The sequence below is a fragment of the Orbicella faveolata genome, unplaced genomic scaffold (assembly GCF_042242905.1).
Source record: "Orbicella faveolata isolate gen_17 unplaced genomic scaffold, um_ofav_v1 contig_35, whole genome shotgun sequence".
NCBI lineage: Eukaryota > Metazoa > Cnidaria > Anthozoa > Scleractinia > Merulinidae > Orbicella > Orbicella faveolata.
Window position 1 is genome coordinate 4,174,080 of NW_028301564.1, and position 23,862 is coordinate 4,197,941.

General features: G+C 39.3%; 1 protein-coding gene across 4 annotated transcripts in view; it reads right to left on the minus strand.

Moving 5' to 3' along the window:
* Positions 1-531: 531 nt before the first annotated feature.
* Positions 532-23,862, minus strand: part of LOC110046650 (uncharacterized) — a 45,677-nt gene continuing 22,346 nt past the window's right edge. For all 4 annotated transcript variants that reach the window (XM_089273868.1, XM_089273867.1, XM_089273866.1 and 1 more), the window contains exons 2-22: positions 19,747-22,536; positions 17,207-18,459; positions 14,176-14,253; positions 9,866-10,048; positions 9,502-9,618; positions 9,298-9,390; positions 8,571-8,747; positions 8,044-8,094; positions 7,546-7,655; positions 7,245-7,324; positions 6,503-6,621; positions 6,211-6,329; positions 5,696-5,796; positions 5,529-5,602; positions 5,031-5,168; positions 3,780-4,369; positions 3,475-3,558; positions 3,325-3,392; positions 2,284-2,429; positions 2,001-2,175; positions 532-1,785 (exon numbers count right to left, since the gene is read on the minus strand). In XM_089273868.1, the coding sequence (XP_089129994.1) occupies positions 1,325-1,785; positions 2,001-2,175; positions 2,284-2,429; positions 3,325-3,392; positions 3,475-3,558; positions 3,780-4,369; positions 5,031-5,168; positions 5,529-5,602; positions 5,696-5,796; positions 6,211-6,329; positions 6,503-6,621; positions 7,245-7,324; positions 7,546-7,655; positions 8,044-8,094; positions 8,571-8,747; positions 9,298-9,390; positions 9,502-9,618; positions 9,866-10,048; positions 14,176-14,253; positions 17,207-18,459; positions 19,747-22,240 (6,711 nt within the window). In that variant the 5' untranslated portion in view covers positions 22,241-22,536 and the 3' untranslated portion in view covers positions 532-1,324. The remainder of the gene's footprint in view (positions 1,786-2,000; positions 2,176-2,283; positions 2,430-3,324; positions 3,393-3,474; positions 3,559-3,779; positions 4,370-5,030; positions 5,169-5,528; positions 5,603-5,695; positions 5,797-6,210; positions 6,330-6,502; positions 6,622-7,244; positions 7,325-7,545; positions 7,656-8,043; positions 8,095-8,570; positions 8,748-9,297; positions 9,391-9,501; positions 9,619-9,865; positions 10,049-14,175; positions 14,254-17,206; positions 18,460-19,746; positions 22,537-23,862) is intronic.

Genomic DNA, 23,862 nt, shown 5'->3' on the forward strand with positions numbered 1-23,862 from the left:
AGGAGCCCGTGCTTCTCGGGGAGACCTTCGGGGATGGGACGGGAGAGAGCGACGGAAAGTGAGCCTATCATTACGAGCTTCAAGATTGGCACGGCCCCATAGGGTGCCATTGAGTTTTCTTTCCTTAAGAATACCACTTTGAGGACATAATCATGGTCAAAATGGAAAAACATACTGTTTGCCGTGTTGCTAGCAATTAATACACCGCAACCGTGCGTTCAACGACACGCGCGTCATGTTCTGTCACGTGAATGTCGAAAGGGGAGGCGCAAGGGGATAGACCAATGAATTCCGAGCTGTTGTTTTAAAGCGAGACTTCGTGCAAAACTGTTCATGTTAAATGATTAGCACGAAGATGAACGTGGGGGGAAAACACATTTTCATACGAATTATTTCGCGTGAATACTCGTTATGACACAGAGGCAAAAGGACACTAGAAAATGGCCTGAGTACGAGATAGATTGGGTCAACGTCAATAATTTACGATTTCGTCTGGCTTTAGGTTCTAGACAGTCAGTAGTATAGCAAACCTTTGTAAGCTAAAAATAATTTTAATCATTCACACAACTTAAGTCGCTCCTTTTGCTCTAAGATCTTTATTTACAGCGGTGTCTAAATACCTCTACATATTTTTTTCCTGTTAGGAAAATAAGCTCAAATTTGCATGTACATGATCAGCTTTTAATAAAACTACTGTGGTTCTACTCTATCCGAATGTTTGACTTTTTTGTTTTTGTCCAACAAACACCACTTGGTCAATCATGAGCTATGTACAATTTCACAAAAATATTAACTGACTTTAAAAAATACCTCTCTTTTTCCACGTTCTAATATTTACTTCAAATGCTTATGCAAGTCACCTTTTTGGAGAATGAACCGAACTTTACTCTTCTGTCTTCCTTCGTTATAATAACTCCTATTTTTCAAGGGAACATGTTGACCCGACATTAACTCAAGATTAAGCCACAACGTGAAAAATCTAACGCATTTGAATATGATAAATCTCCTAAAAAGTGGACAAACTATTTGCTTTCTATTGATTACAACTTCTTACAATTAACTCTTAATTATTACTTAATCGTTTGGAGAGTCAATTGTTACAACTTAGAATTCGGGTCTTGTTCCATCGACATACTGGGTCGGATGCGACGCCACTTTCGGCAAATACTTGTGGAGAATCCGAAGTGCTCCGTTTCTAATTGGCCAATCACGAGGAATCCGAAAGTCATGCGTCTGTTGCTTATCGTTCTCTGGATACGTCACGTTGCTAGGCAACATCCCGTCAGGCGAAAGGATTTTAGCATGACTGTTTCCGCTTCAAGTATCATACACGCCAAATAAGGAGATGATTAGTGCTGTCATCTCGTCCAGCGGATTCGCTGGCGGAGCTTGCTCTGAAGTCCTCGTAGCCATCTCCGCCGCTGATGATCAATACGTCCCTTGCCGCGGAAGAGCCCGGCGTATGAGGTGCATTCGGAGTCGAAGGGGACGTACTTAGAGTGGTGCTTATTGTGGTGCTGGACCCTTTATCGTTGGTGTGGTCTTGTGTTCCTTCTCTTGGGACCTCGACAGCAGTGAGAAAACGCACATGTCCCGTATGCCCGTGAAAGGAGGCTGTTGCCGAGGGGCAGTTACGAAGAGAAGCAGTGCTGGCGGTGATTGTTGGCAGCGGTAATGTTAAAACTACGCCTGCGCTAGTGCCAATCCAGAGGAGGTCCTTGCAAGCAAGCAGAGCTGTGACGCGCAGACAGGCTGCTTTGTGTTGACGGATGATCGCATCAGAACCTAACAAGAACAACATAAACAAGCTTTAGAACTACATATGTCGGTATTTCATTTACAGTTACCTCTCTTCCCCTAAAGCACGGTTAAATTAGGGATAACATTTTGAAGAACAATCTGGAACAACACAATATTACCTTTATCAAAGATTCAACGGTGCACGCGTCGCAAATACTCTGGACGCATTGCATACCTACAAAATAAGCCAGCAGTCTTACCTTGAAGCATTTTGTGCACGGGTGGGGCCACGTCAACATCTGCCAAGCACTCGTACCGCGTAGCGTGAAACAATCTCACCGCAGAAGAGCTCTGCAGCGTAACCCACACTCCCATTCCAGAACTAGCCATGCGGTACACAGCATGGTCTTTGTCCAAACTACAGCTGAACGACGTCTGAGAGAAAAGAAAAAATATGCGCATTACAAAATCAGCTTCACCTTCCCTTCAGAATTAACCATCGCTTTTCAAACAATACAGAAAACTTTGAAATGACAGTCTCACCTCGACTGCTAAAGTAGTTGTGTTGACGATGACAGCATTACAGCCCAGGCCACACCACAATCGACCGTGAATAGCTGTCATGCAGGAGACTGCTGCCGACTCTCCGATGTGAAGCATTACGGGATTGCCTATTTCCCAGGCGCAACCTGATTACAAAATGAAATGCGTCAATGCAGGTTAAAGTATGCATTGCACTACATTGGTTTGGTCACATGGTACAACCATCCAGCTGGGTGGCAGACTGGTTGAAGCTTGTTTTAAAACCTGCGCAAACTGCAAATGAAACGCCTTGGTGGCGCAAATTTAGATGATTCTACCAGTGTTCGGTACAAAATGGTCTTACAACTAAGCCACAGGAAAACAACAAAAATTCATACTCATTAAGTGTTCTTCACCCAATCAGGACACACATACCTTGTGTTCAGCCAATCATGACTTGGTTTACACGCGTTTACCCGCGCTTTGGAACAGGGTTCATATTTCCCAGCGCTTAGCATCAGTTAAATACGAGTTAGCGAGTTTTCCTGCGCTTCATCAGCCGCGCTTACCACCGGTTGAACCCCGGTAAATATTTTCCCGCGCTTGGTACTTGTTTCACGTTTTCCCGCGCTTAGCACCGTTAACAGTTTTCGCGCGATTGGCACCTGCGGCAAGTTTTTACTTCAGTTTATACATAAACAATGTCACGCACGTTAATGTCATTTGACGCGAAAATATGCACGGATATTTGTCCGCGGACATTCGAGAAGCGAACAGTTTTCCGAGGGCGTAGCTCGGAGAAAACTGTGAGCTTCGAGGAACAGATTTGACAAATCGAATGTGGTTTAGCGTGGTCTGTACTTTTATCGACAACGATACGCGTCATCACAGTAGTCAAAATGTTGTGGACTCACTAGGCGCAGCCGAGCGAGTCCACAAAACATTTTGATGAGCGAAAATATTTGATTAATTATAAATCGGGTTATTTCCGTCTGTGGTCACTGTTCAGACATCATCGTCTAACTGTTACAAAAAAAAATTGTCAAATACTTTAAGTCTCACCTGGCGGTCTTCTGTAAATGTACAAGTGACCCGTTGATAGTGAAATGAAGACTTGATTATCAACATACCTGAAACAGATATTCAACAAATTAACTATGTACACAACGCAATGGCGTATGGTTATTGACTGGCAAACCAGACGATACTTACAATATACACTGGATGGATCCAGAATGCTGAAGCTTTAACTTTGATTTCTTGTTTTGCGCTTCCTTTGCTGGATACACGAAAATACTGAAAAAGCAAAATGCAAAAGTTTAGTCGAATTAAAAATGGAAATTAATATTTTATCAACACTTGACTAGTTAATATGATTGGACCTATACATTGTTTCTGATTGTCCAAGACGAGGAGAAATCTAACCATATAAACGCTGGTTGCGTGACACGCGTGAATCCATCCATCACGCACGTTAATGTCACGCAAAAAGTCTAGTTAAGAAGACAAGAACATACCATCCGTCCTCTGTTCCCAGCCAGACAGTACAAGGTTCATCGGTGTCAAAATTCACAATATCCGACAGGCTGTCTTTGAGATCTTGGCTGGCTCTGGGAGAAGACCCCATTCTCCGCTTCGAGTGTTTACGGGATCCTTTAGCTTTCATCTCGTCACAACTGGAGTCATTTTCCTCGAACTCAAACACATTTTCGTCTTGACTACTGTCCAAGCCGTCGGCACTTCCCGTAGTTCCCAAACTACTGCCTTCGGGACTGAGTCGGCCGTCGACGTCGAACGGCGAGCTTCCGTCGGTGAATTTCCCGCCAAGAAAACTCTCTTGACCCAGTCCCTCCTCGTCTTCGGAACTGCTATCAAACGCCATGATGTTTTGTGGACCGGTGACATCTTCGTCGCTGGCATAACCTGAACGTGAAATTTTGGGCGTTGTGTTTCCTTTACTGCTCTTCTCACTTCCCAGAGAGATGGACTGAGTGTCGGATTTGGTTTCGTTTTCGGACTGGAGTGCTTCCAAACCGCTGAATTTCGTTCCAGGAACAGGTGAAATGCAGAGGATTCGAGACATACACACTGTTATGGAACCAAACGGCTGAAAAAAAAAAAGAACAAAACGAAATTGGTAAGCTTAGAATTAGTTTAAGATTACTACATGAATGAAACTTCATCTACAATACCCTTGCAACCATGCAAGAATCCAGTGTAAAATTACCCTCTGAATTTAGTGGTGAAAGATAGTTCTTGATAACCTTTCTTCTCAGAAATCTAGCACAGCCCTTTTACTAATTAATTTTCCCTAAAAACATAACATTTATGAAAGGATAATAACGTAATTTTAACTGTGAACAAATAAGTATTTAATAAGTGGCCTTGGGGAAAGCAGTAAGTTTTGTATCTGTGAGATCTTCGATGGTTCCACGATAGGTTGAGTTCGTGGAAGGGCTAAGGGGTCATAGTCACCTCTCCCACCCCTCCTTCCGCCTACCCTACCACCTGTAAGATTTAGAATCTGTCCTTCAATCTTTCTGTCAACATTTCAGAGAACCTTCCACTAACCCCCAAAGTGATTGCACAAAAGTAATTGCACCAATTAAATGCGAATTTTCCAGATCCGTTGCAGCCTGGGGTCAATCTGACAAGATCAATGAGGCCACCACCAAACATTTTACCCAGTACCTGAAGAACTAGGGGTGGACTGAGGGAGTGAAGAAAGCTACTTGTTTACTAAGACCAGAAAAAAATTCAACTCTCACCTGAATCTGAGCTCCCATTCTGAGAATACACACTTGTCCAACGTAACCATCACTGTTACAAACCCAAACGTCTCCTGACCCGCAATGATTTCCTCTGTCAAGCATGTGTGGTACTTGGCAGGGTGAGGCACAAGTGAACTAAAACAACAGCAAACAAACCAAAAAATTCAGAAACAATAACAAGAAAGACTTTAAAGGTAAACATTCAGCAAACCACAAAAAAATATATTTCAAAAGAAAACCAAATAACCCTTATGCATGATGTGATCTAAGACGCAAATTTCACCACCAAGGCTTGGTTTGAAAATGCAAATTGCAAATTTTATCATGGACAAATTCCCAAAGCAGCAAAGAGGAAAAGAACACCCCTGTGAAAACAACACAAAGGTGCAAGAGGCTTGAGAAAATTTCTTGCAAACGAAGCTCGGTGATGAATTATGAGCATGTGACATAATCATACATAAGGCCTTTTATACTATGGGGAATATCAATGGTTACCTGCATTCCACTTCTTGTCTTGTTAATAGGAATACAATACTGAAACTCAGGAGGAAATATGTCTTTGGCATAGGCTAAAAAAAAAAAGAATTAAAGCAAAGTTTAAATAGCAAAAAAGAAAAATTGTAAGTCAATTGATAACAAATTTCTCAAAATTCAATTCTTACCAAGCTTTTGTTTTGCATCTTCAAAGTATGCTTCCCAGGAATTCTTAATTTCTGTTTCCAAGAACAAAAACTGAAAATCTTTTTCTTCAGGGCCATCTTCCCTATAAACAGAGACAATGTATGTTGAGTTACCTACATTCACAGAAGAGAACAAGATACATATCCTAAGAAATACACCCGGTATAAAAGGATTTGGAATTTCTAAGTACAAAATGGGGAGGGATCTATTGAGGAGTTGAGATATCTGTTGTGAGCACTTGCTATGCATGCTGCAGGGGTTTCATTGAGGGCCCAGCACCAGGAAAATTGACCAGCTAAGAGGATTATTTTTCCCACCTGGTTTGACCAACCATAGGAAAGTTTTTGTTATAAAGGCGTTCAGTTCAAAAAGTCTAGCCGCCTGTGAAAACCACTTGCCCTCCTTCTGAAAATGTTAATGAAACCCATGAGGCTGTTGAAACATGATATGGTTTGATTTAGCAAGAAATCAAAGACATATTTTCTGTCCTACTTACTCTGCCTGAGTAACATGCAGCTCTAACTTGGTGGAGGTAGGAGGCTGTAATGGGATTTGCTTCTCAGAAATCTGCCGATTGACTTCATTCATCAGTTCTCGAATAGCTCCATCTAGGGCCTGAAAGGCAAAATAAAAACAGTTTGAACCCCTCACAACAACATAAAAATACTCTACAGGTCCTTGTAATTTGTAATAGTCTTATAATAGTCTTTTGTTTACTAAAATTGATTTTACAGAATCTTATTTTAAAATCAGATAAAAGCAATGATCTTCAAAAGTCCAATATTTACCATATGTGAAATTGCTAAGGTGTCAGCCAAGATACTGATCTTGCTCAGTAAAGACATGTCATTGTCAAGTCTCTCCAACTGCTTCTCTAGACTATTCCGTCTCTGGGCTTCAGGAGATGCTATGCAAAAGTAACAAGGCAGTAAATTAAAATCAACAGAGTTTGAATAATAATATATAAACTATATAAGGTAAGGTAAAGTCTGTATACATATATACGAGGTAAGTGGCCCGTCAGGCCGGTGCTTATCCCAGTTTCAGTAGCATGAAGTGACTAGGAGTATTTCTATCCCCCCCCCCCCCCCTCCTCCCCTGGATTGGATGCTAGTCCATCACAGGGTTACCCACAGCATTAAATTTGCCCATACCCATTTATACACTTGAGTGTAGAGAGGCAATGTGATAGTTAAGTAAAGGACATAACACAATAGCTCAAATGCGGACCGCTTAAGGCCACCGCGCCTCCCACAATATAAACCATATGCACACTAATTAATCTGCACAGGACACAGATTCTTCCAAACTGAAATGGGAAAAATTAAAATTGTGCCAACATTTCTTGTCTGTATATATTTCCTCTGAATGGAAAACATTTTTGGGAGAGTTTCAAATGTAAGTGTTTTAGTCAAGAAAAAAGGGGCTTCACAAGGCTGAAATTCTTACACCCAGTAAAATAAATATTAGGCTGACACTACACCACTAGAACATAGATACAAGACGTTAGCTGGAAAAGAAAATACTCACATTTGTACACTTCCACACTATCAAGGTGTAGTCTCCAGAGTAGTTTGTACTTGTTGAATTCAGTGCCAGAGCCAGAAAATCTAACCAACAATGGAGAAATTAGTTGGACAGAGCTCAAATAACATCAACCAAAAATTCCACTGGCACACTTCCTACATGGACATATTTTTGTATTCTCTAGTTACAATCTCGTGCTGTTTGTTTCTGATGCTTATATTCCACCATCAAATTTTGCCTTGATTCATTTGCTACATAGCATGACCTTTAATCAACATAAAATCTATATACTGTATCAACTTACATGCTTAGTGAACCTCGTCTGAGAGCATTAGCCTTTCGCTTGACAGTTGCACAAACCAGCATATCATTAAACAAGAATAGGCATCGGTCCTTCTTGGTTATTGTTCCTTTCTGTTAGAATAAACATCCATGAGATACATGAAGGCAACATTTCTACTAACATTTTTATTAAGTCTGTAGGTGAGCATATCGGACATAGCTGCTGTACTTCATTGTTTCCTAAAAATTTTAGTTAGCCCTCTGATGTTTAAAACAAGGCAAAATACAGTCAAACATCCCATAAGCACACCCTCGTAACGAGAAAAAGTGTTGCTTAAGGGAGGTGTCCGGTTATGGGAGGTTAAAAATGCAGTGTTTGTATGTGGCTGGGACCATTACTTATGTGTCCACTTATGGAAGGTGTTCACCTACAGGAGGTGTCTGTCAGCGGAGGTTCAGCTGTATACCTAAGTTAAGACACAATTTGTCATAATTAAGGTCTAATTTTATACTGTCTTACCACTTCAGCAACCAGGTCTTGGCGGATTAACCGCCGTGTGGATGTCACCAGCTGTAAAAACAATAGCTTTTGTTTAATAAACATTTCAAAATTAACTCAATTCATGTAACTAACCAAGTAAACAATTAAATATTTAAAGATGTAATAATTGTGCTTTTGGAGGCCTATTTATTCAATATGTTATTAGTTGTAATCCCTATACCACATAATGTGTAGTTGCAGAAAATATCCATACCTCTCCTCATGGAAAGGATTTTTTCCTAAGACCCCCCACCACTCTGGAAATTTCAATTAAGCTTCCTATATTTCTTTAAATTTTTTGGTCTTACAGAACCCTCAACCTCCCAGGAAATTCCAATCCCTTCTGTGGTGGGAGTATAGATATTTTCTGGAACTGCTCAATGTTAAAATCTTTGCTTGCTACATCTTTGTTTTGCTACATGCAGCTTTTAGCACAGCTAATTCTTCAGAAAAATGAATGCTAAAGACATCAAGTTATACAAAACAAGACAATGTTTCATAATTACATTTGTCATCCCTTCAATCGTTGCTTCAAGATCACGCAGTCTCTCAGCCTCCCTCTCTGCTTGATCGACCTCCTTCTCTCCTCGGTTCATTCTATCGGCTAGCGTCTTTATCTCTCCCAAAGCTAGTTGAAGACTTCCATGATCTGGGTGATCATGAGGAGTGTGTTTTATCATGTCCTGAAATAGGAGATGAAAAAACCTTCCACTGAGCTTGTTTTTCCCTCAAAAGGAACATGTAGCTAAATTTTGATAGCAGTATTTATGAAGTAAAGTTCAAGTATAAAATAAAATTTATTACATATTATTCATAAATACAGAAAAAATGTAGAACTACTGTAATTAACCAATCAGTGTAAAACGCAGACTGCAGACTGCAGACCAGGGGAAAAATGCAGACTGTACACCGTAAACTTTTTAACTGAATAGTACTTACATTTCCATCATTGAGAGCTAACTGTGAACAGGCTGACCGGAGTATTATTTTGGCTAACCTAAGTGATATTCAGGCTTAACAGAGTGATATTCAGTGTAAAAGGAGTCATAGTCAGGCTAACCAGAGCGCAGACTTTCACAGTGATTAGCTTGAATAATTCACAATACATACTTAAAACGTCTGTAGTCTGCAGTCTGCATTTTACTGCTGGTCTGCATTTTATCCCTGGTCTGCAGTCTAATCTGGGGTCTGTAGACTGCGTTTTACACTGACCATGTTCTTATTATTACTTACTTTCAGTATTAGTTCATATCTTGGTATTCTTTGCACTGGCATGATCATCAGATCTTGAAGGGTCAGTTTTTCTTTGTGATCTCGGGAACATTGCTGGAAATAAGCATGTACTTGTGAGATTCATCATCCATTGGGCTTAAGGAATTATACAAAAGTAGTTAGGTAGTTGAACAATAAAGCAACTGAAATGCTTTTTAACAGTACCTCCATGTATCGCACAAAAGCAGGCCTGGTTACTGTGGCTACCCTTACAGCAGCTCTGGCTTGCAGAAAATGATTTATGAATGCGCTGTAGGCATCCACCAGAAAACACTTGGTAAACTAGAAACAAAAAAAGAGAAAATGTCAAGTGTTCCATCACAAAAAAATTGCTTAACAAGTAGATTCCATGTTGCCAGTAGCTGTCCATTAATAGAAAACAGATGATGTGAAAATGCAGTAAGGACAAAAAAGTGGCACACAAGATGATAGCTGAGTGTGTCACTGATGTTGAAGTTTCATGTACAGAAAGTTGTCGCCACAGCTTTGAGTGCACACTTACTAATGGCTTATTTTGACAATGTCTTACCGATGAAACAAAGATATCTCCAATCTTTTGCTTGTCATGCCATTCATTCACTCTGCTCTGCAGTTGCTGAAGGAAAAACTCATGACACAGCAGGATTTCAGGGATCTGATAAAACATCTCATCCACTTGGGCAGCTTCTACTATACCAGCATTCTCCTGCTTCTTGAGTGCCTTGTAATAACTCTGTCAGAATGATCAGACAATATTGATTTAGGTCAGTAAATTCAAACTTTCCCCTAGACAAGTCTTTATTAGATAACACAATAAATAATTACAGGCATGTACAAGCGGGGGGAGGATGGGGTTGGGGTTGTCTCCCATGTGGAAAAGTCAGAGTGCTTGTTGTGTTGCTTAGCAGTGTAAATCACAGATTTTGGTCTTGCTTAGAATGTTCAGGACAAAATGCCACCATTTGTAGCTATCAGGGTATCTTTTAGAGTTGCACACAAAGAAATAATTAGAAAATGCTGTCATGTCCATTTTAAAGTGGTATCTTTTAGTGATCAAACTAAGCCTGAGCTATACTCAGATTGGTCTCCTTTAGGGATTTACTGGTAATTCAAATTTTCCAACAAGCATCCTCAAGCTTTTCATAAGGGAGTCCCCCTCCCCCCTCCCCTCCCCTCCTCATGGGTATACAATAACCCATTTGAGCAAAATGTCCCATGTCATGTATGCTATGATAGACGATTGCAATGCTGAACCACACATATAAAATCAATAAGTTCTCTGATATAGTGAACCCTTACTTCACATGTAAGACTCGGTCCCTGATCTCTAACACTTTTCTATGACAAATGAACCCAGACTTGTTCCCTACTTGCGACCAATAAAGACCTCAAGCAAAATGTGCAAATTTACCCAATGCAAATGTACCCAGTCAATTTCCTAACAATTAAAGTAAGGCAGATCTTTTGCTTTTGGAAAGCAATTCACATCAAAAATGCAACTGAATATATCATAAATCATGCAAAGAGAAGCAGCAAATTAATCTTATTGCCATGGTATCATCAGTGTTAGCAAAGCATTTTGATATGCTACTGTTATGTTCTAAATTTGCTTGTTTGCCTATTTTTTGTTTCTAACTGGCAGGCACCCAGATTTGTTAGCGGGCTTAGGGCTGGGTTGCAGCAGCAGACGTGTGAAGGTTTCTGGGTATGTACTAAAGTGCTTAAATCCAGTCAAGGTTTCTCTGTGATTATACCAAACAGACTAGTCTAGTAATATATTGTTATCATCATCATTCACTTTATTGAAAACACAATAAAAATATTCCGTAATTACAATAACTAGTATACCATATGTGATATATGGTACTTTTTTTTATTTCAATTGTTGACCTTCATGTACTGCAAAATTTTGTTAAAACTTTCCATGATAAAGAAATGACACACAGTTCCATCAAGCTTTGATATGTCTATAAATAGGTATGAAATTTCTAAACAGCATGTAATGTCATTGGTCAAAAGGTGACGGAAATGAAAACAAAAATGAACCATTTGGCCTGGCACTCACGCGATACCCACACGCAAACCTGTATGCAAGACTAGTGCACAATTAGTATGCATTCTAGAAGTCCTAACACTTTGCACATTATTCCATGCATTAACGCTACGCAGTACTTCCTCAATCAGAAAACTTCAGTGGGCAACATTTATTTATTCAGTCTCTCATCAGTTACTCTGCATCATGCATGTTGGCACATAAGGACATCACTAGTGCTATGTATTTATAGGTCAATATTTATTCAGACAGTAATTATTCCTGTCTAGAAATGGTCCATGGCTAGTGCTCAGTCTTCAGTGTAATTTATTCACTCTCACATCAGTCACAATGCTTCGTGCATGTTCACACATAAGGACATCACTAGTGAAACTTATTTATAGGTCAATATTTATTCAGACAGTAATTAGTACTGTCTAGAAAAGGTGTTTCAAAATGGTCCATGGCTAAGTGCTCCATCTGTCCTTGTGTGCACATGTACATGTGTTAAAAGTTGCAAAAAATGCACTGTGATAAGAGTACTGACATGGTTGCTGTAAACAAATTCAATACATGATTGACGTGTTTAAATGTGATGTCCCCCTTACTAATAAAAAAACTCTAAGCAAAATTCACTTTGCCCACTTGATTTACTGCTAGCAGATTAGTTTTCTGTGCAATTTACACAAAAGTGACAATTACAAACCACAGAACTAAGTTGAAGTATATTAATAACAGAGATGTTTTTTAGAACAAGGTTTACTGATTGTGTTTTAAAGTAACACCAATGCCACAAGAATTCAAAGCATTCAGTTCACAATGACCATTTTGCTCTAACGTCTCAATGACTACACACAGGAAAAAGCAGTTCAATCAAAGCATCTTATTTACTGATGGTAACAGTGGTTGAGTTCCGCATTTTTGGTTCGATTGGCAATGTTCATTGACTTAGTCATTTCCCAGCTCTCAAGCCAGTTCATACTAGATAATGTGAAAACAATACAAAACAAATTGAGAGGTAGACCTGTAATGTCAACAGGAAATGAAGACATGCAAGGAACAAACAGACAAAGGTTTCACTCTGCAAACGGAAACAAAATAACCAACACTCTGAGGGGCAGACAATAATGCTAATTGTTTCAGAGCATCCAAACACAAGGAAAATGATAGGAGCCATTTTCAATGCAAACAACACCAGTTTGAAGGTTTACGTAATGTCTCATTAAATAAGAAAATTTCCTGCAACAGTAGCATTCTTTAAGGGGATTGCATGACCACTTATGTAAAGAGAGCTTCAGCTAATTGTGGTATCCATTATCAATCTTTTCAATTCTCATCCCATTTGCAATACAATACTCTTTAGCTTTCACCTTCCAGAGTGTTTCACAATGAGTGGCATTACAGGTATTCTAACCTTGTTGTAATCAATGACTCAACACGTTTTCTTACAGAGGTTCATTTTGAAAGCAAAATCATGTGATTTAAGACACATTTCTTTCATAACAGTCAATCCATAGTTTTTATATCTCCAACAACATTTTGTTATCCCTGTCTACAATTTCAGGTTAACCAAAAACGCCAATCAAAAGTTCAATTATACTTAGTCTTGGAAAATCACAAGAATTAGGAATCTGTTATCTAAAAATAGGCTTATACACTTAAAGCCCATTATGACCTTCTTAGGAAAATTGTTTGAAACCTATCCTAAGATAAGACCAATTAACCATTAAAATAATAACAGGATAATCATTGAAGTAAGTCAAATCTTCCCTCTTAACACACAAATCCTCGAGAGGTTAAATTCTTTTAATTAAAACGATCCCAGTCTTAGCTTAAAAGGCCAACAGTTGTCAAGCGTTTTGGTTATGCATGTTAATCTTCAAAATACCTACTTTGGCTTAAATTTTTCTAGTGAAGAGATGTGCCTGTAATTGAATTACACTCTGTTTAAAGGCAAATGCAACCTCCTTCAATGTGGCTTCAAGTATAAGTCACTATCCTTTATAATCATTTCAAAACTTTCATACAGCTATTGTAGATGAATAATGCAATTTCACCTATTTGAAGTCACTGGATGATCTTTCATAGTTACTGTTTGCATGTTTCTTTTCTGATAAATTCTATTTATCTCTTATTGCTTAAACACCTTGTCTATAGGATCTGTGAACCCAAAAGGAATCCTCTAATCTGTTTTTGTCTTTTTCATTATTTCTATCCCTAATCTTCTAACAAATATTTTTCATATGTTTAAAAACAAATCTTTTCAAATTTAGAGAATACAGCCTGTTACAAAACATTTCGTACGAGTACAGAATGCACTGTACCACAACCAATTTTCAAAACGAAAAATGAAAATACTTTCAAATAAGTTTTAGATTGATTAATTTGCTTGTAAATATTATTTTCCAACCAGAGACAAAGGCATTTAAATAAATATTGTATGTACTAAACATGTTTTTCAAACTGGTTTTTATAAACCATGTGAATTCAACAAGCTGGATAAAAAACACCAGTTAATATTAGACAATCATATAACATTTTCCAAGCTGATAATTTAATATTATCCCCTCTAAATGATGACAAGGAGGAGAAACTCATGTTTTCTGTTACTGGTGGGGAAATGAAATTATTTTACTCTCATGGTGCAGTTCTACATCCTGGGAGTAAAAGCACTGGACTTGTAGAGGTATGGGGGTTATGTTGAGCTGAAATACTCTCAGTTGCTTAAACATTGATGGTCACGGACTGCACTGATAAGCTACCAAATTTTGAAAATACATCACAATTTAGCTTTTCTATCTATTATAACTAATACCATTTAAACCTACCGAAACAAGGAACTGAAGGTTCTGCACATAAGACATCTCCGTGTCCAGCAAATTTTTCAGTACATGAGCTCTCAGGTCCTAGAGAAAAAGCAAAGCATTATATAAGTAGGAGCCTATTACCTCAAATAAAGACACAGTACACTTAAAAACGTATAATTATTTATATTCCTTTTATATGGTACAACCAAAAGCGACATTCAAATGACAAAAAATACTGCAAAAGACTTGAAAGCATCATTCATTCACATATAACTGGTATTCGTTTCCTTTAATGTGCACAACTGATACAGAAATGTATTCTTTTGGTATCAACTATACAAGGAAAAAAATTGTCAAATACTTGTGAAAAAATAGTTTGTGGCAAGTTTCTGAGCATGATGCTCAATGAGTTTGCTGTTAAATTCTGAAAAGACTTTGAAGAGTCTCTTGGCTGAGTCAAAAAGCTGCATCAGACTTGCTACAAACTGGTATCAACTAATAACAAAATGAAAAAAAGCTCACCAAAGAGGATAGATGCCAAATATAATAAGTGATTTTGTTAAAAATGAGAGAGAAATACGACAAATATTCCTATTAAAAAACATCAAGTTTCCAGCTGGCATTATTTTGAAAGAGTTGTTCCTGGCAATACAAACATCAGTTACTTTTGAATGCATCCTAACTTTTCTGAATGCCTTTTTTAAAATACAGTAATTTTTTTTCTTAGATATGATGTTGCACGTAACTATGGACAAAATGTCAACAGTACTTGCAGCAATTCGAAGCCAAAATAAGATAAAGTGCTAATAAGGATTTATCTAGAATTCCAACTAATCTTAGTTTAACTGAATCCTTTCATTTAGTTTCATGTTACTTACATGAAGAATGCTCAGCAGGTTACATCACTTCAGTAATTTAGACTTGTTAGTAGAAATGATCAACAGTTGCTTTTTTCCCAACATGTTGCTAATTTTTCCTTTCAACTGGTGATCTTGAACCTTGGCCTTGGAAATGGAATACTTTAATCCAGACTTTCCTCTGGTTAGTTAATATTTTTCTGTTGATGTCATTGATCCAATGCATGCTAAACCGATAACTATTAATATGCTTTCATACACATATGTACATGTCTATTTTCCTCTCCAGGAAAGTGCTGATAAAATTTTCTTAAAAAACTTGTCCTCATAATTTGTGCCTTTTGATGAACACAGTGGAGTCACAAGTTTTCAAACCCTCTATTTTTCTTACATCCCGATAACTCAAACCAAACGTTGTTCCCCTCCACTGAGTCAAACCCAGTTTTTCAAACCAATTTTCTTTTCCCATGGAGGTTCAAAAAAACTCTAGATTCCACTGCAGTGACATGGAGTAATTGTCTCTGTTTTCTTTTCTTAAGGAAACTACTGTACAAACTAACATGTACATGTATGGCAATTAATCCTGTATAGTGAATTTACATTAGCATTATAAAATTGTATTTAATATATGCATAGTCCAGATGACAGCAAAATCTCTAGGGAAACAAATCAAAGCTTGGGTTTACACATCATTTTAATTGGAACAGAGCATTTAAAAGCAATCCTATTAACTATGAAGTATAGGATTCTTCTGAACACCACAACATATCTAACAACATTGTTTACTGACAACAAAGAAACAAACCACAGACAGGAAACATTATGGAAATCAACATCGACATCATCAATCAAAAGGCTTGTAATATTTGGCAACTAATCAGCACGACTTCATGAGCAGACTGCCTTATCACCTGGGAAATCTACTGCACAGAAATAGCCAAAACCCTCCCATCATTTAAGATCCATTTAAAACTCTTTCCTTCCCACAGCCAACAATGTCTTAATTTGAGCTATTAAGCTCTTAATTGAGGGCTGCAAGCAAAGTTTTGTTCTAAATTTAGAAACCGTTTGGATCTTAACACTCTCCTCCTTTTGCCACTTTTATTAACTGTGTTTATTACATGCATGGTTGGTTTTATTTGCTAATTCTTTCCCCCCTGGATTGCATTGAAAAGCTCCCTACAAAACAGCCAGGATGAAGTCATGAAACAGCTAGCACATGTGGGTGTTAACATACTGTACAAATTTTATTGATCATCGGTCAGAATAATTAAACTTCTTACAAGAAATTCCTGTTTCTATGAGGAACAGGTCTGTTTTCAAACAAAAAGGCACTTTAACTTCAGCAACAACTCAATTCTGTTTTCACTTTAAATATCAACAAAATTGTTATGATACAAAAAATTATTCCTCTTAGTTGCACAGATGACAAAATTAATACTCTAGGCTGTATTGCTATCTTTGTGACAATAAATCTGCTGACTTTTTTTTCTTGTTCTAATGAGCTCTCTGGAAGATTTTTCCATTTTATAAATAGAGTTACACAAAACAGGTGCAAAGTGTAAATTTAATAAGTAATGTTCAGTAAATGCTTGACATTTGTGAACCATGCCATCATTTCCTGCTCAACAGCTGTTACCTTAATAGACTTGTTCACTTTTTATTAAATTACTACTGTGTTTTTATGTTCCAAGAATGTTTTCTGGAGCTAAATGGAACTTAGGTGAAGTTAAAATCAAGGTAATTCTGGCCAGTGTAGATTGCTGCTCTCCTCTTCTCCTACCCTTAGGGAACCTACCCTCCAGTGTTTCAATTAACTTAGGGTTTAAAAGTTATCACATGAATGAACCTGCTGTTGTTAATTCATAAATTGCCACACAAACAAACATTATTAACTGTTGGGCCATGCTTCCCAGAATGCATAGATGTAAATTTTACACTCAAAGACAACAAAAGACCTCAAATACTGCAATTTAGAGAACTTTTGACACCAGCCATAGACATAACTCTACATGTGGTAAAGACAGAAACCTTTGTAACACCACGTTTGTTGAGTACCCTAAGGTTGTACTTACAGTTGATGTGTGCTTTCTTTCTCCAAGTTTTTAGGAGTGCAAGAGGCAGATATACAAGTGTATACAAGATATACAGGTTGTAGAGTAAAACAAAAACTAGAGTATCAACATTTTACTCACATGTTTGGACTTCTGTGCCTTTCCTGGCTCTTTAGTCACTGACAGCTTCCTCTTGTCCTCTTTTGGTACGGCTGCCGGAGAGGTGCAGCTACCTTCCAGTGCGGTACTTCGCTTTTTCTCAACTTTTGGCTTTTCTATAATGATAGCTGGTTCAGCATGTGGCATTTCAATTATTGTTTCCATTGCTGCCAGTTTATTGAGTTTAACTTGAGCCTTTTCTACCGCAAAAGAATTTGCTATTCTTTGCGACCTCGGAGTAGTTGGCGTGGTTGGTGTTGGTGCAGATTTGGCTCGCTGCACTGGTTTCGTGTGGTGCTCAGGTTTGTCCAGTTCATAACAACCATCATCTGGACTCAACTCAGCCAAAGAGGTATCTTTGTCATCATCATTATCATCATCATCATGTTCTGTTATCCCATGACTCTTTGGTTCTACTTGGTTTCCACCATTCACTCTCTTGGCCAACTGTTCAGCTTCTTCCTTTAATTTTTCTCCCGACAGATTAGGTTCACTGTTACTGTTGCGATGTGCTTGCAGCTCCGCCTCAGCAATGGTATCCTCTAACTGAGTGCCATGACTAGGGTCACTTTGGGAACGCCACGCATCCAAGGACTTAACACTAGCTGCAGCATCCATACCCAAGAGATCATCAACGGCATTGAGATCCCCAGTGCTGACCTGTTCAGAATGGGTTTCACTGAAACCACTGGTTGTTAAAGACAGTGCATCAAAACTTATTTGACTAGGACTTGGTGAAGGTACAGACCCGGGTGGAGGACTGCAGCTCTCTAAACTCTTATCATCTTGAAATGACGAGTCTGTATGCTGTTTAAGATCACCATTGTCGTACGGAATCACTTTGAGGTGACGTGAAACCTGATCTAAACTAAGATCACTGATGGTTTCTGCTTTCCGTAAACTTGGTGATTCAGGTACTACCTCCATTTTTGGCACATCTTCAACTTTCTTAGCTTCATCTTGGTAAAGTTCTGTTTTAATCAATGGCAGGGAAGCCCTTTTCTGTAATCTTCTCCTGGGGGAAACTTTTTGGCTAATATCCTCAAAAACATCATCTTTACTATGGTAGAAAGAATCAACTAGCCCCTGGTCCAGTTCACTGCCACCGTTGTAGCCCAATGAATCTGCTGCGTCATTTTCTTCAGCATCGGAAGCTGCCCTGGGAGTGCTGTCCTCATCAGTGTCATGCGCAATAATGGTGTCTCTGTTTGATCCATCAAACAGTCCTGAAATTTCTGTTAAACATGGACGAAAACAAAGAAAATGAACAACATAACTGCAATGAAGGGGGAAAGATACAAATACCTCTGACACTAAACTCATGGCTACAAGAAATTAGGTACTCAGTTTTAATTCAATTTTTACAGCACGAACTAACCAGAGAAAAGGACACCCCTTTTTGGTAAAAAAGCTACATAACAGAGCTAGAGGACTACACTTTTAGTTTAAAAGCATCAAGTGACATTAACTTGGAAACTAAAGCTTTTCTGACAACAACCGAATCAAGATGTGCCATTGATGTTTAATGCAAATTGATTTAAAGGTCATCAATTTTGACTTATCTCAAAAGTATGCAAAGTATAGAATCTCATTTGAATTTTGCTGCATGAATACTCCACTTCAAGATAATGAGCAACTAACAATCACATTAGGAATGTATCTTTGTTGCAGAAATGTATCTTTGTTGCAGAAATGTGATTAAATGAAAGTTAACCAATTTGAAAACAAATCTTGGGTTTTATATAAATAGACTTACGCCTGTGGCACATAACTTAAATCAATTTAAATAAGTTGTTGTGTTTTGTAGGGAAACAATGACAGACCACAACACAATGTCCATTAATGAAATTAAATATAGCATTGTTTGAAAATTCCAAAAGCACTCGATAGGAGTAACTCAAAAGAACAATCCTACTTGTTTTTAAAACTACTCTGTTGTTTGATATAACTCTTCTTTTTTCTTTGTCATTTATTTCTAAATAATTTTTACACCTAATTTTTTTCTCTGTTATAGTTTATGCAAATATCGCCAAAGATGCAGCCATATACATAATCCTACCACTGATAACATGTACATTTCATAATAATGTGTAGGGAAATCTGTCATGGATAGTACAGTGCTACAGAAAAATTTCACATCAGCATAAATTCCCTTTAAATTTCCTTTCCATCCTCACTGTATGGCAATGAAAAATGAAAATGAAAATTCTGCTTAAGATGTACAGTTTGTTGTACTTGTGCAATTGCTAAACTGAAAAAGGTTAGTGCTGCATCAAGTCAGTCTGAAAGAACATATCTGACCTTTCAATTTTCAACTATGATCACATATAATTTCTCCTGACAAAATCAATATATTTTCATGCAGGCAAGTGAGGAGAGTAAAGAAATAATCAACAGGGGTAAGTGTTGTGATGCACCGTTACACTTCTCTTGACTATATATTGTTAAAAGATGTGCCCAGTAATTAGCAAGAAGAACAACATTATGTACTCTTACAGCGAAAAGCATTTTAGACTCATTACCTTTGTTGTAAGAAACATTGCCCTCCTCTACCATACCCCTTGAAGTTTCAAAATGGTCCATGTCATTTGTATCCTCTTCCTCTTCACCACTTAGAATTGTTGGTATTTTAGGTCGCGAGATTCTTTTTGTCCTCTTTTTAACTGGCTCCTTCACCTCACTATTTTCATCATCAAAACTTATCAAGTCACCCTCTGCGACAACTGGAGGCGCCGCAGTCCTCATTGTTTCATGGAGGTCAACTGGATCAAACTCTTTCAGTACTCTTTTTGTATCACTGTTTTCTTCTGAGTTGTACCTCCTTGAGGATGGTACTGCCGAATGGGATGGTGAAGAATCAGAATTGGAATTGTTGTTCAATGGCGGCACTGCTAGAGGCTGCATGGGGAGTTCTGCAGAGTTTTTCTGAGCCCTAACGTAGGATAACCTCCGTAACGTAGATTTAGTGTCCTCCGCAGAAGGTGATGTTGTTCTATGATCTTGTGATGTCCTTACAGGGGAGCTCCTCGATAGGTGTGATTTTTTGGACATTTTTTCAACCTTTTTTACCTCGTAACTATCATCCTCCTGTATATCCACAAATTCATCTGTTTCTTGGACAATAGAAAGAGGTCGATTACCATGCCTTGGCACAGGCTGTAATAAAACATCGGCTGATGTTGAATTACCCTTCTCTGGCCGCGAGTCTGCAAATGCTACAGGAGCAGATACAGGTGGGCTTGGTTCATGGTCATTAATAGTTCTTTTGTTAGGTTTTACGGGAACAAATGCACTTCGCGGAGAAGCTAGTTCACTATCAGGCAGATTAGAATACAATCTGGACTCTCTGGTGTCAATTGGCGCAGAGGCAGGGGGTGCAGAATTGCAGCGTGCCTCCTGCTCCTGCAAAACAGGAACATCGTACACGGTGCTAGCATGCCCTCTATCAGGGGCAATATTACTGCATTCACTGTCACTGAAAAGTGAGTCTTTACTTGATTTCCGCACGAATGGCTTTGATTTGAGGCTAAACGGGTTCTTGGACAGTGATGGAGATTCTGAACCTTGCCTTGTCAAAGGGGGTCTGTCCCTGGACAGTTCTCTGGAAGATGATTCAGTCTGAGGTCTCCCCCTGATTTTAAACGATTCCCTCTCCTCGGTAGATCTCCTCCTTTGAGGCAGGTTTTCTTTGTCGTTCAACCGACTATCGGCAAACGAAGTAAACGAGCAAATTTGGATTTTTCTGACTTTAGCTATGCTAGTCCCTTTTGGAGATAACAACGGTGACTGGATTCTAGAAGGGTCGCTAGGAAGTCCCGCTCCCTCCAGTGAGCTCACAGAAGTCATACTACTTGACCTGATTTTGTTAGCAGCATTTCGGAGCTCCTTGTAGCTCACAAGAGGCGCTACGTTGGAAGGCTCATCCGATGGAAACTGCGTCCTTCTTTTCCTCTGCGAGTAAGCCGCGCTGCTCGTGTCGGACGGTTCACTGACGCTCTGGTTTTCGGACTCGCTGGTGTTGTCGTCGCCGTATACACTTGAGCCAATCGACTTATTGGACGGCTTTCGCCTAATGCGCCGTCTGCGCTTAAGCGGTGTGTCAAGGGATGAGCTGATATCGCTTTCCGATTCTGTCGATGAACCCTGGGTGTCTGTCGGTGACTCCGAATACGAGGTAGAAGTCGAACGTCTCGTAACATTTTGTCGGCTCGATCCCGAAAACTTTACATCGTTGTAAACAATGCTGCCGCCATCTTTATTCCGCCTTCCTCGCGTTCTTGTCGAGTAATGGAATTCGTTCGTCGCAGGCCTGTTTCTCTGATCGTCTCGGGGACGATAGCTATTTTCCTGAGTCGCATTCCATTGCATTTCTGTTTCTGCTTGGCCCTTAACACGCACCGATTTCGAGTGTCTGTTCGTTGGAGCTTTGCAGAAAACCAAGTCACTGTTGTTAATCGTGTCTCTAGGCAAACCTTTCACGTCAGATGAAAGGCCAGTGGGATAAGTAGCATTTTGTCCATAGTTGGAAACTGAAGGGGGCGGAAATAGCGTGCGGCCGGCCCGGTCGCCTCGCTGAGTTAACTGTTCACTTGCTGGTATCCCTGGAATGTTGTCCATGAACTTCGTTCTTTCCGAATCGGCTGTCGTGCCAGCATAGAGACTCGAGCTCGATTTAGGAGAATAATCCTGTGTGTTTCTCCCAGATAAGTGCGGTGTAACATAGTCCAGCGATGGCTGCGGGCCCTCACTTACCGCAGAACTAGAAACATGACTACCATGAGTGCGCGCTTTGGAGATTTTTAATTGAGCCTTTTCACTCGTCTTCCCGTACGCTTTTTTGTGCGAAATGCTCACTTCCGTTGGTTCCACTTCACTAGCTCCCATCCGAGCTCTATGGGCTCCTCGCCCTTCTCTGCTCCCTTCGTGCCGTCTTTCACTTCTCGAGCGCGCCTGTGTCGCGCTCGGTGGAACTGATCTGCCAGTTTCGGCGTCAAATTGTGCTGGGCGAGTGGACATCCTCGTTTACAGTTTGTAGGAATTCAATTGCGCCGTCAGATGTCCGTGGTCGTTCGTCGAATTCACTGCGCACAGATGTATAACACTAAAAGATTTACCACTAACAGATCTTCGATTCCACACGCCAAGATTCAACGAACAATGCTCAAGATTCCTAGACATTACACTGCCTTCATTCGCATATTTAACTCCAACAGGTTAGGATCGCTTTGATGAGTAAGACCAACACAGTGTCTTTCCAGCTCGCACACACACACACTTGTGTCATGTAAATCGCGCCCACGACGTCAAAAAACCTTCGAGGGAAACAAAAAAATTTGTGTCACAATGTTTTATAGGTTAGACGCACTCACGCGTACATAAATTTACCCTTCATAGTGAAGTTATCTGTTACGCTAAATTTAGCGCACGGGGTAGTAACTCAACACCGGTGCGCGCATTTGATTGACAACCGTGGGCGCATAGACTGCGGTGTATCCGATCACAGAGGTCTGCTGAAGCTAAAAGACTTTACAACTCAACAGATTTAACGGGTTAATTCTGCAAGTTTAATCATTGAATGCAGGCAAATTGTGGGCGAAAAAAGGCACCGGAAATACACACGTAAAAGGCTTCTGAAAGATTCAGCCAACTAAGCTGTCCCAAAGGCGCCCATCGGCAAACAAGTGGAAAAAGTACTTCATCCGACCAAACAATGTTTTGACGCAGTATTTTAGCAGTACACTACCTGCAAAGAAAGGTGTCAAAGCTATTCTTCTCGCGAGACAAAGGCATTCTGTTTTTGTTGGATCTCATTTTAAGCGCAAAGCATTGTTTCAGAAAACCAATCGTTAGCGAGTTTCCAATCAGTGTTAATTTTGAGGAAAAACAAATTCACGCTGCACCACAATTAAACGTCTACGCTCTATTATGGCTTAATTAAAGATATATTATTCGTCTTGATTGGCTAGTTGTGCCAAAAGCCGAACCAATTAGTAGATTATTATTTATCAATCACTATTCTATTGAAGAGTTTTCATTCCCCGGAAATTCTTGTCGCTTCTTTTCGCCAACTCTTTAACTAAGTGGCTTAGACAAGACTCGTCTTTTGAGGAAAAAAATGACCCAAATACAAAATAAAAACAAAGACGAGACCTTGATGTGTGGCGTGGGGTGACAAAAAATCCTTGCTTCACTGAATGTAGGAAAGTCTGCATCGGCACCATAAAGTGCTTACAGTGTAATTGCTAAATCAATTGTTTTTCACAAGTATGCATTTAACGAAAATACTGATTAAGTAAAAAATGGTTATTGGTTAAGTACAGTACTTCCGAGAGGTTCTTGGATCATGTTACCTTACAAGAAATCGTAACCACTTTTGTCTCTAACCTCAACTTGTCTTGTTCAAAAATAAAGTCGTCACGTCTGAATTCCTCACTGTGTTATCCCTTTGCCATTCTGTTATGTTACAGATCTCCAGCCCATTGGGGTATTGCCCGGGGGGGTGAATTAAAACAGTTATGTGGTTATATATTAACTGGTCGTTTATCGTAGCCGACTTTAGCAGCTCGTATTTCATTCTTAGCTGTGTGCATTTAGGATTACGTTTCGCATTGTTACCTCGCTGTTGACACAGATTTGCA